The 13,722-nt window shown below is 34.8% G+C and overlaps 1 protein-coding gene across 1 annotated transcript in view; it reads right to left on the minus strand.

The window, feature by feature from the left end:
• Nucleotides 1-516: 516 nt before the first annotated feature.
• Nucleotides 517-13,722, minus strand: part of cdh6 (cadherin 6) — a 54,287-nt gene continuing 41,081 nt past the window's right edge. The window contains exons 10-12 of the mRNA XM_056476585.1: nucleotides 11,031-11,148; nucleotides 10,561-10,812; nucleotides 517-2,729 (exon numbers count right to left, since the gene is read on the minus strand). Of these exons, the coding sequence (XP_056332560.1) occupies nucleotides 2,224-2,729; nucleotides 10,561-10,812; nucleotides 11,031-11,148 (876 nt within the window). The 3' untranslated portion in view covers nucleotides 517-2,223. The remainder of the gene's footprint in view (nucleotides 2,730-10,560; nucleotides 10,813-11,030; nucleotides 11,149-13,722) is intronic.

A 13,722-nucleotide genomic window follows, 5' to 3' on the forward strand; every position in this document is an offset into this window, starting at 1 on the left:
TGCCTTTCAACACCTTGCTTCCTTCATGTGTTCAATATATATTTATTATTTATTTATTTAGATTTTTATATATTTATTTATTATATATTTATTATTTCCCTGTGTCATTTCACTTTATTACGCATAACTTAATTTGTAAAGTAATTATATTTGTTTTCTTTGCAGATATGGTTTTATTTGGTTGCTATCAACATCTGGTGAAAATTTCAAGTGAACGGCACCTTTACAAATATATTTTCAGAGAAAAACGGTGGCGTTTTCAATACTTATTGTCTGCTATAAATGGAGGAATTGGTTAATATACTAAATTGTATTTCTTTCTTTATTTATTGAATTATTTATTGATTTAACTGATTCGGCTAATTTTCTTGAGTTCTGTGATTTAGCAGCTTACAAATGGGCAAACCAACAGTAATTTGCTATTATGAATAAATACATACAATTTGTACTGTGTGTGACAAGTCACAAGCTTAACATGATCCATTTATAAACATTTCTAGCTGTGTAAAGAATTGCTTGTTTTCTTTCTGCAAAAAAGAACATTTATTTGAATGAAAGTTTGATTTCATTTGCACATCATCAAATGAACTGCAACCAGCTCACATTTACAGTTGAACACTTTCAAAACACGGAAACAATAATACCGAATGTACATATTTCAAGAATATTTAGTCATCATTGTGGTATATAAATATTTGGTACAAAATTTCACAAGATATAAAGCAAAGTAGTACATGGACATAATCTACTCTCCCAAGCCACTGGTACAAAGCACTGTTCATTAAACCAAGTTTTTACAGCATGAGTAACCGTCTTTTTTTTTTTTCTTCTCCGTCGCTTTTTTTTTTACAGCATATCACTGACAAAGAATAAAAATCCTGCTTCTAAAATACAAATATTTACCTGCTGGAGCTTCATTCAGGACTGACTCACCCCCTCCTAACCGAAGAGGTGAAAGCAATCTCAGGCTCATTTTGTGGTTTGAAGAGAGGGCGCAGTCATTGCGGAGTGATTTACTTGAAGATTTGACTCACACCTCAATACAACACTGTTGTGGTTAACATTCAGCCGAGGAATAAATCAGTTAGGCTTTTATTACTTTCCTACTTATTTGACGCTCGCTATTAAAGGCAGAAGGTTGTCAGAGCAAAAAGTACGAACTGCAGCTTCAAACTGTGATTAATTAGCAATTTCGCTTTTGATTGCTCGACCCACAGACCGAAGCTTCAATTCTGTATAGATGTTAAAGTTTCGTTCTCTTTTGGTTGGCTTGACTCTATTGCAGTTCACCTCAAGGTCTCATCTGGATGAATAGAGAGAGAGAGAGAGAAAGTAAAACTAGCGCATACAATGTATAAAGGTAATAATATGGAATGTAAATTTTGCAGCATGTCATTAAGAGACAGTGTGAAAGTGTTTCTCTCCAGAAGAAAGTCATACTAAGCAGTTCTGAGTTCAACCGAGTCTGCTAAAGGACGCGAAACACATTTAGGCCCAATCACACAGCAGATAGTTGAAAGCTTCTAGGGTTTTTTTTTTTCCTTATTATTTTCATGTGGATGATGAAAACCAGTGCACATCTTCTGACCCATTTTCTAGATGGGCTTCATACAATCCGTCTTGATTCCGGTAACAGGACAACACATCTTTTCATGAGTGCGTAAGTAGATTAGTAAAATTATGCAAATGGATAAATGGTAAATTCCTCCCAGTTATTAGACAACTCCTATGATGTTTGATTGTGAGCTCTCTGCTATACGCTGAGGTGTGATGACGAGTCCACAGGCTGAAGTAAGTTTGGCGGTGGTTTCATTACTCGTATTAAGTACTCAGCCTTTAGTCGGTGACCTGCTCAAGTTCACTTCAAGTGTTTCACAGGCTCACAGTCAACTGATAAATCTGTCTTATCTGAAGCATCAGCTTCTCTGGTTGCAGACATCTCCAGAACAATCTGGGATTATGCAGGAAGATGTCACCGCAGATGATCTTTCCGATGAGAGGCGCGTGCATATACGTCTACGTCCTCCTCGAGTAGCATGAAGTTCATCTCCTCTTCTGAGAAAATTCACAGCCAATCAGGACAGAGAAACCGGCTGCCTGATTGTAGGACAAAGAGAAGGATAAAAGGGCACTTTGTAAAAGAAATTAGGCTGCCTCATTCTGCCACTCCAGTCTTTAGGTAGAGGCAGATCAGCAAATGAGTCTGGCTCCACAGTCTGTCCGTTAGGAGTCCCAATCGCTGTCCTCTCCGCCATACATGTCTGCTAGCTTCCTGAAGCGCGGCCCCCACTCGCTGAGGTAGTTATAGTCCTGCTCCCCTTCTGAAGACACGGACCCCAGCGAGCTGAGAGACTCTGCCACCGATCCATTACCTTCATAGGCGTAGGTGGCCAGAGAGTCATAAGGAGGAGCTGTAGGGTTGCCGTCATTCTCCTCCACACGCTGGTTGATAAAGTCCCGTACGTCTGCGTTTTCTCGGGCCGGCACAATGGTCCTGCGGAGCGGTGGCGGGGGGTACAGCGACTCAGATGGAAGGATGTCCCGCCGCAGTTTGCTGTCCTCCATTACTTCCGGATGGCGAAGAGCTCCGATGTCGAAGGCCTGCGTGTCCTCCTCGCCGCCACCCTCATCATTGTAGCTGACAACATTGTCCCGCACGTCCTCCTTAGAGATGATCAGCGGCTCCTTCTTCTTCTGTCGTTTCAGGGCAGCAAACAGCACCACGATCACTATGGTACAAGAGAAGGAAAACATTCATGAGACATAATTAAAAAAAAGAAAATAGGTTTAGCATTACAACAGTTCTTTCTTTCTTTCTTTCTTTCTTTCTTTCTTTCTTTATTTATTTATTTATTTATTTATTTATTTATTTATTTGTGTTTCCTGCTGAACATGCTGCTGATATCACAGGAATGAACTACATTTTCTGTCTAGCCATCTTTCCATCTATCCAACAAATCAGGCATTTCTATCCATCCATCAATCATGCACATTTTAAATCATTCATTCATTATTCATCCATTTATTCATCTATATGTCCTTCTAATCTCAATTTACACCCAATACATCCATTTGTCTTTCCATCCATCTATTTATCCATTCATTTTTCCATCCATCTATCCATCCGTCTATCTATCCATACAACAAATCATTCATTTCCACAGTATATGTCCATGTATTCTCCTTCCATCCATAAATCCATCCAATATCCATATTGTCTGTCTATCTGTCTGTCTGTCTGTCTGTCTGTCTGTCATTCATCCATCCAGCCATCTATATTTTGATTCTTTCATTTATCCATCTATATGTTCGTCTAATCTATTTACACCTCAATACATCCATTTGTCTTTCCATCCATCCATCCATCCATCCATCCATCCATCCATCCATCCATCCATCCATCCATCCATCCATCCATCCAACAAATCATGCATTTCTATTTATCCATCAATCTATTGATCCACATTTTGATTCATTTATTTATTCATCTTTATGTTCATTTAATCTCAATATACCCCTCAATACACCCATTTGTCTTTCCATCCATTCATTTATCTATCCATCTATTCGTCCATCCGTCTATTCATCCAACAAATGTGTATGTCTATATATACTACATCCATAAATCCATCCAACTTCCACATACTGTCTGACTGTCATGCATCCACCCATCCATCTATCCATCCATATGATGCTTTCATTTATTTGGTTATCTATCTATATATCTGTATAATCTCAATTTACCCCTCCAAACATCATTTGTCTTTCCTTCCATCTATTTATCCATCCATTTATTTATTCATTTATCCATGCATCCATCCAACAAATCATTAATTTCTACAGTATATGTCCATGTATCCTCCATCCATAAATCCATCCAACATCCATATCCGTCCAAATCCGTCTGTGTCATCCAGCCATCCATCCCCATTTCGATTCATTCATTCATCCATTTATCCATCTATATGTCTATCTAATTTTAATTTACCACTCAATACATTCGTCTTTACATCCATCGGTTTATCCATCCATCCATCCATCCATCCATCCATTTATCAATCCATCCAACAAATCATTAATTTCTACAGTATATGTCCATGTAGTCTCCATCCATAAATCCATCCAACATCCATATTCTGTTTGTGTCGTCCATCGATCCATCTATCTATCCATCCATTTCTCCTTCCCTCCCTCCATCCACATTTCGATTCATTCATTCATCCATTTATCCATCTATACTGTATGTCTGTCTAATACAAATTTACCCCTCAATACATCCATTTGTCTTTCCATCCATCCATTTATCTATCCATCCATTTATCCATCCATCCATCCATCCATCCATCCATCCATCCATCCATCCATCCATCCAACAAATCATTCATTCATTCATTCATTCTACATTATATGTATCCTCCATCAATCTATACATCAACATCATTATTAAAAATTACATAATGATGATGGTAAAATATATTGAACAAATCATCAAATTATGTTGAAGAGCATTATAAGTAAGCATACAACCAGATTGTGTGCAAATAAACCACACTATCCCCCTGCCCAATTTTCTTTTTAGTAAACCCATCCTCCCCTCTAATGCCATTTGGTTGCTTTTATCAGTGATCTCTCCCTTCAGTGAAGTAGGCAGTTTTCTACATGATGCATGCTTTTACCCTGTGGGTGACACCTGCTGAAGATCTCAGGTCACTAAAAGAGTCACCGTGCGCAGTTCACAGGTGAAAGCTAGCCGGTGTTAACATTTAGCAAAACTCCAAAAAGCAAACTTTTCTACTGCAATTCGAATACATAAAATGACCAAGCTTTTCGAATGCAGTTCGAATAATAATAATGTGATCAATTACGCAAGCATGTTAGTTATACAAAGACACAAGTGTTTCAATTAAATATAAGTCTAGAACTGGAGTTTTTCTTGTTGAATTAAATCAAGGCTGGAAACTAATTGAGTTTAATTGAAATCTAGCCCTTGTTACTCAGTTTCTGATTGCAGAACCAACACGTGAGGTTTATCAGTTCAGCCATCTGAGCTTGTCAGAAATTGTTTTTCCTTTATTTTCCTTTTCCCCCCTTTAATTGCAAATGATTTGACATGCAGATCAGGCAGGCACACTTCAGACCACTGGAATCGTAATTAATCAAATGGCAGTGCAGACAAAAGCGCTAACTGACAGGAAGACAGGTGGGAAAATGAAGTGAAAAGTCTCACAAACAAAGGGCTTGAAAGGCAAACAGTCAGATTCACAGTGGACGGACAGATGGAGGAAGCCGTCATCAGACAGATGGACGCAGGAGATGTAATTTGATTGTTAAAGCTGCATTGCCTCTTGGTCACCTTCTTTGTTTGAAACCAACGACAGTAGTTTTTTGCAGAATGATTATTTTTACATTGCTTGTCCATCGTTATTGCTCCTCATGGATGAATCTGATGTTTTAATGAGTGTGAGTGGCTGTCAGTCACCGACAGAACTTGGTTTAACGAAGTAAACATGTTCCTGGAACAACATTTTAATCAAGCACTCAGATTTGCGGGATACATTTAAAAATAAACCACACTGAGCTTCCAGAGGTAATTAAATTCAATGATTGTTTAGCAGATATATATATATATTATATATTGCTAATTCTATATCTTATATAACAAATTATTATTGCATTTTAATATTCTTCTAAAATTGTTAGCATTTTTACAGGAAACTAAGATGTAGGCTTAGTGATAGAGGCTGATAGCTATCTTTAGCAGTGCATGACTACTTTTATTTAGTGTGTATTAGTGTTAACTGCAGATTTCAATTTGTCCAATCTCATCTCTAATTGTCAAACCATGCAAATTTCATATAAAGAAGCATTTAAGTAAACATTATTCCAGCTAGTGTGAGAAAAGGCTATAAATGGTTCACCATCTACTAGTCATAAGCCCTTCTTCATCCAATTGTGACATGATGCAAAGATGAACATAAAGCTTGTATTTCCCTCAGAAATCTCCTCTCAAAATAAACTAAATGTATATTGTTGCAAGCTTACGATTGTGAGTTGTAATAGAATTTATGTTCCCCTTATTTTTAAGTTTGTATTTTACTTACTATGTATGTGGGACTCTTATTTTAAAAAGGGGTCAGTCTTTAAGGAAGAGTAAGCAATGGGCTATATATACACAGTTTTTCAGCCACTGATAAACTTCCAGTGAAAGGTTAATGAGACTATTTTGAATTTCATAAGGTTTCTTTTATAGCATCAATGTTGTAATGTCATTAAAATATAATCAGTTAAATAGATTTAAGCGTTCGTTTAGATGTTCAAGTGTAAAAAACGAGATGAAAGACCGTTTAAATGCAGGCGCCATCAGTAGCCGCAGTCTAGCACAGAAACTCCACTGAAAATACTGGGATAAAATAAATTTCCATATTTTAAAAACATGGTACAGAACAATGTAATTTAATGCAGTGCTTCTAGTCAGGTCTGATAACCACTTTATATCGTATCTCGGTCAACCAGTGAAACAAGATTTTAAACATGGTGAATTTGTAATGGCATGACAGTTCACCGGAAGCGCTTGAGCTGGCTGACTGAAAACTGCAAGTCTGTGTGCGTATACTCCATTCTCAAGCAGGCATGCATGACAACAAATGCCTCATCGGTTCACAGCATGTCAGAATGCAAAATGCAGGATATACGGATAAATATTTCTTCAGATTCAATCTAAAGAGGCATAAAGTCGGTTTAAATGTTTCTTTTGTTAGTCTAACATGTATATTGTAAAAATTGTGTAATTAGGTAACAAACATATGTAAACATATTAATTTAGTACTTATTAATTTATACAGCACATAATTTCTGCTTAACGGAGAGAAGATTTTTTTAACACATTTCTCAACACAATTGCTTTAATAACTCATTTCTAATCACTGATTTATTTTATCTTTGCCATGATGACAGTAAATAATATTTTACTAGCTCTTTTTCAAGACACTTCTGTACAGCTCAACGTGACATTTAAAGGCTTAACTAGGTTAATTAGGTTAACTAGGGGGGTTAGGGTAATTAGGCAAGTTATTGTATAACGATTGTTTGTTCTGTAGACTATCGGAAAAAAAATAGTTTAAAGGGATTAATAATTTTGACCTTAAAATGGTTTTTAAAAATTTAAAACTGCTTTTATTCTAGCCCAAATAAAACAAATATAATGTTAAAAAAGAAGTCGTATATTAAATGGGAAATATTTATATTTGTGTATATATAGTCAGTGAAACATGTTTCAGTGTTTATTAAACTTTGTCAAACAACTCATTTGCTCATTGTTTTCTTCTTTAAATTTGTAGAATGTAAAGGTCTTTAAATTTGAAGGGCAAATAATGAATTTAATTTGTGGAGTCTTATTTACAACAATAAATATTACCATATGAATTACATACAATTAACATCTGCACTGGACAAAATATTTAGCACAGCCTTGTACTGTGTGCTTAATTTGAACAAGAAAAACTATTCAACCTAAATCATTAAATAATTGTTATAGAAAACAAACATTTTACTTTCTCAAACATCAACATAGTTACACCATTTTTTTTATTATTAAATTAATAAGCAGACTGATTGTATTTCTTGAAAAGTAATGTTTCAATTAATGATCTGCCAGATAGAACCTCATAATTCCAAGTAGAAAATGACTTTTTAAGCAGGTTCTATGTGCATTTGCCCTGCTTTTTAACCCCATTTGCAAATAAAAAGATAATTTTGATCATTTACTTTCAGAGTACATTTAGGGTCTCTGTCATGTTGATGTTTGAAAGAAAACTGTTACACACATACTGTTAGCTATATGGAATGCAAAAACTTTGAAGCTCAATATCTCAAAATTATTTACAACGCAGATAGAACCTTATAATTCCAAGGCGACGATATGTATTTATGTATATATTTCATCATATTTGCATCAAATTACAAAAAACGAATTACTGCTTGTATGAGGTGTTTGTAATGCAGCATCTATGGGCAGGACAGTAAATTTGATTTGTTTTCTTTTCTGGCTGCCGTTATTATTCTCACACCGTTTTATTTGCTTATTCATGTCTTGATAACACCATTGTGGAGTATTTCTTTTATTACTTCAGCAAATAGGATTGTAAAAAACTTATTTTTTCCCATTTCCCTTTTGCCCATTCACTGCACTCTAGTTTACGCAACTACGATGACTATCGCTACTGAGAAACCTGGAAATGTGAAAAGGGTCCATATTTCAAAATAGTTTTTCTGGTGACATAAATATAGATTAGATACCTTCTAGGGTAAAGGGCAAAATTACTAAGTCAAACTTAAAATTATGAAGTTAAAGTTAATTATTCTTATATCAAAATTTGAAATTTACATATAAATAAGGGGAAAGCCACAATGAGATAAACTATATTAAAGTCATAATTGTGATCATTATTATGATAAACAATGTACAATTCTGAAATTAGAAATTCAGAATATCCATGTAGCCATTATTTTGGTGGTCTAAATTATGACAATAGTTGAAAATGCTGACATTTTAAAATACTAGTCTAGAAATGTTTGTAGTCTTAGTTAAGAGGTAAAAACAAATTTAGAGAAAAGTAAGACAAAAGTAAGACATAGGTTGGAACTCTAATTTAAAACACTAACAAAGCTAAGTCATAATTATAACATATTAAGTTAAAAAGATCACATATGTCATAACTACAAAAAAAACTTACAATTGCAGGGAAATTAACTTCACTTTTTAACAACTACTTAAGTTGTTAAAATATAGTACGATTAAAAGTTGTTAAAATAAGTATGTTTATTCAGCAGGTGAGTACATCACGCTGTATGTGCTTGTATATGCCTGTGACCATCAGGCACTGACATAGCAGAGCTCATTAATAATCATGACCCTTTCAAATAGGGTACCAAAATCAATCAAATCATATTAGGGTTAATTCCTAGAGTTGAAAATGGACCTGTAAAACCATTTCTGTAGAACTGTTGAACTTACAGTACCTAAGACACATACTGTTAGAAACATATTGTATCAATGCATTCTATGGCACCTTTAAAGTACAAAAGAAACTAACCATATTATTTTGTTAGCTCACATTGCAAGTTTTGGGGTGAAAAATTCATCAGTATACGTCTTTAAAAAAAAGTTTACCCTTGTAATTTAAAATTAAAATCTGAAAATGCTGTTTTTTTCAGTTAAATTGGGCGTGGCCAACATACTTAACCACACCCCTCCAACTGTCAGTTTTGACAACAAACAGAAAGAGTGAGCCGGAGGTGTCTGTTAGATTGTATTAAAACTAAAACCCATTTCCTGATCTTTCTGAATGCAATCCTTACTTTACTACATGTCAGCTCACAGCTGAAAAAGGTGTTTCAGGTTTATTATTGGACAAATTCCCTCTCACAAATTTCAAATCAAACAATTAACTTTTTGTGGCATCTCTATCTTGTATATCATGCTTATTAAAATACTACAAATATTTTAGTGCAGTAATCATCTTTTGTTAAATAACTTGTTTATAAAGGCATTATATTATTTGCATAGGTTTATTTCTTACCATTTTATACAGACTATTTACTGCATTCAGCTCCATGAACGATTTAAATGATATATTTTAGTGAATAACCTAAATATTAACTCAAATAAGTCTTACAGACTTGTAATAAAATGATGATCATCATTGATTCTGCCACCCTAAAAGTCTCTTGACAAATTAAGTTAAAGAACTATTTTAATGAATAATTATAAAATTATTTATGATTATAAAATATTTTATTTCCTGTCTAGCCGTTTATGCACACATTTTAAAAGTGCCATTAATTTATCTTGCTCTTTCTGGGAAATCTCTACTCAAAATGTAGCTCATTTATTTTGGTCCTTTTGTTCAATCATTTTAGATTAAAGTGCTTTTATTAAAATGCTTTCATTATCCAAAATAATCTTCCGTTTAAGACTTAATCAAAACCCCTTGTTTATTTTACATTCTATTTAATGGGCCTATTCGTTTTTATGTTTATATTACCCTCTCGTTTCCCCTTATTTCTCTCATTTTTTATATATTTTAGTTTGTAATATATTTAATTCATAATTCCCTTGTTGTTTGAAAATGAACTAGTTTGTAGAGATTGTATTCTGTATTATTTATACTGTTAATCTTTTGTTGTTATAAATAAAAAATAAATAAATGATGATGATGCCATGTGATCAGTCATCATGACTGCTGCAACTTTAAGCCCAGAAGTGTCCAGCTTGACGGCTCCGTTTTCAACTCCACCCCACCTGCTCTCGGCTAATCTCATTGCTCACTGGCTGCAGCCGTAGTTCAAGTTGAAAGCACCTAAACTCACCACTGCTTTGTGTCTGTCATGAGTTGCATGTGCTTTAACAACAAAACGCTATTGGCTGTTAAAATAAAGGAGAGCTGTATCATACGCTCTGCTCTATCTTTATGTTTCAGTTAAAATTATGCCTAAGCTGCACATGTCAGGCCATTTTAAAGGACATTTCAAGTCAAATGACAAAAGTGAAAGGCTACTTACAAAGCAGGATGAGAATGCAGAGCAAGATGGCCACCAGCGCCCCTGTGCTGAGCCCCGCGGAGCTGGTCAGCGCTTCAGCATTGCACATTTCCATATTGCCATCCCGGTCGCACGTGCACACCCGAATTGTAAGCGTCCCGGTGCTGCTCTGCATTGGAAAGTGTCCATCTGAGATCACCACAGCCACCAGATGAGTGCTCTTGTGCATTCGGCCAAAACCGCTGCGGCGGGTGAAGATCCCAGCAGTGTTATCTGTGGAGAGTGGAGCGCTCAGTTTATTAGGAATGGAGGAAAACTGGCCTCTCGGCTGACCTAAAGCTACGGATATTGGAGGACGAGGCGGCTCGGTTTAAACAGGCAGACACAAAGAGGCCATGTGTCCTACAGATCTGTGCACTTTGATTGGTCTGTTTTCATGAAGAGAGACAGTGGGCTAGTTAGAAGGCCAGACGATGTGAGAGTTCACCCACCTCCATTATCTCGCACCGAGAAGTTTGCTCGCACTGAGCTCTCTGGCGCTAAGGAGAACAAGAAGCGATGACCACCGACCGGCTCGTCTGGATCCACCGCACTTATTGTCTGGATTTTCTGTGGCAAAAGAAGAGAGGGAGTTATGATGACAGACACATATATCAAATGACATTTCTATGAACTTATTCAAATGCATCATCAAAATAAATAAATAAATATTAATAATTTAGTAGTTAATAAATAAAATAGCAGTTCGCTTACACAAATTGATATATATATATATATATATATATATATATATATATATATATATATATATATATATACTTTTTATATATACATTTATATTATATTATATTATATTATATTATATTATATTATATTATATTATATTATATTATATTATATTATATTATATTATATTATATTATATTATATTATATTATATTATATTATGGGCGACATGGTGGCTTAGTGGTTAGCAGTGTCACCTCACACCAAAAAGGTATCTGGTTCAAGTCCCAGCTGGGCCAGTTGCCATTTCCATGTGGAGTTTGCTCCGGTTTCCCCCACAGTCCAAAGACATGCGCTATAGGTGAATTGAATAAACTAAATTGGCTGAAGTGTACTGTATGTGTGTGAATTAGTCTGTATGAATGTTTCCCAGTACTGGGTTGTGGCTGGAAGGGCACCCGCTGCGTAAAGCACACAGATAATGTGGTGGTTCATTCCGCTATGGCGACCCATGATGATCAAAGGGACTAAGCCAAAGGAAAATTAATGTATATTACATTATATTATATTATATTATATTATATTATATTATATTATATTATATTAAAATCGTATTTGTTTCTAATATCATTGCTATATATTTAACAAGTTTTTTATATTTTATATTTTTAATTTTTTAAGATGAAGTTGCCATTTTTGTCAACTTTAATGATCAAAACCTGACATTTTTAAAACACTTATTCTATTAAATCACTTTATTATTATTTTTTTTTATCAAATTTTTGGCCAAACTCAAAGTAATGGTATGTATAAAACAACAAAAAGCTCCTACGATAGTCAGATTGAAGTGCATTTCAGTTCAAAAATTAATTACATAAGCAGTAATTAGTTACATGGAAATAGGATCATTCACTCCATTGATTGATTGATTGATTTGATTGATTGATTGATTGATTGATTGATTGATTGATTGATGGATTCATTCATTCATCACCCACTTTCAGTTTTATCACTCAATTGAATGTGCATTTTCTGTGGTTATCAGCTGATCGATATGGGCCAGTAGAGGCCTTCTGCGCCTACTGGTAGGCTCAAAAGGCTGTTATCACCCATCCACATGGTTAATCAGCTATACTAATATAGAAGACTCCAGGTCCAGATCTGTTTTTACATAACTGTTTTACATTACTGTGACGGTTGGGTTTAGGGATGGGGTTGGGGTAGATGTTAATAAAATACTTTTAATGGGAAATTTAATAAATAATTTAAATAATTCTCGTTAACTTCCGGCTACAGCCGAATGTGATCTTAGCTGATTAACCATGTGGACAGCCTTCTGAGTCTACCAGTTGGTGCAGAAGACCCCTACTGGCCCATAGCTATCAGGTGATATCCACTGATATAGCCCATTCAATCGAGTGATGACATTCTAATTGGTTGGATTCATTCATTCATTCATTCATTCCATGTTACTTTTTCTATACAGTATATATCTCAAGAGTCACATTGCTGTTTTAACATTACAGTAATTATGTGATTAAGTTATTATCTAAAACATTAAAATTCACAGTATATATTCTTTCCATTCCTTATTACATCACCAAAGCATATTCATCTATTTTATTGAAAATACAGAGACAGAACTGTGTAACAGAACAGACACAATCGCAATATCACCTTACAGGCCCTACAAGTGTTTACATGTAAACACTATAAGCATGTTTACAGCGAGGGAAGATGTTGGCTCAGTGATAGAGGCTCATGGTTATCTTTAGTTGTCACCAAGGGCAATTTTAGTTTAAATGCAACTCTCAAGGGTGTGCTGGCAACACGCTGTGACAAAAATGTAATCATCTATTGTGTGCTTCATGTTTTTTTTTTTTTCTTTACCAGGCTTGCGGACCAGCCAGATTTCGTGTGTTTCTGGCTGCCTGCCCTTTCCTCTGGGCTTTACTGCAGTCTGTTAGAATAGAACTGCTGAACAGAACCAGAATCCCAGACTCATCTCATACTACCGTCGTGGAAAGATTAGCTAATAAATGAAATTCTATTTAAGAGTTGCTTGGTTTCACCTTGCAAGAAATAGCTCTGTTACACATTTTGTTTTCGTCATTTTTCTTTTATATAGATGTAATCAGTTCGTAGATATGGGTGGATGCTTGATAGATGTAGCAGATGACACATGCACTTGTTCCAGTAAAAATTGTGGAAGATTAAATATGCTGTTTTCAGAGAATATTTCTTCAAATTTTTATAAAAATGTGTTGGAATATCACTAGTTTAAATATTGGTAATTGGATTTTTGGTTAGTTATTGTTAAATATATCTATATCATTTTTTTTAAATATCTATTTTAGTAGACCAAGTATCCTATTAAAGCAATAGTAATGGTAACGTTTCTTAAAGCTATTGAATTTTTTTTTTTTTTGAGATTAAATTTTACAACAAATTTTGGTT

The sequence above is a fragment of the Danio aesculapii genome, chromosome 2 (assembly GCF_903798145.1).
Source record: "Danio aesculapii chromosome 2, fDanAes4.1, whole genome shotgun sequence".
Taxonomy (NCBI): Eukaryota; Metazoa; Chordata; class Actinopteri; order Cypriniformes; family Danionidae; genus Danio; species Danio aesculapii.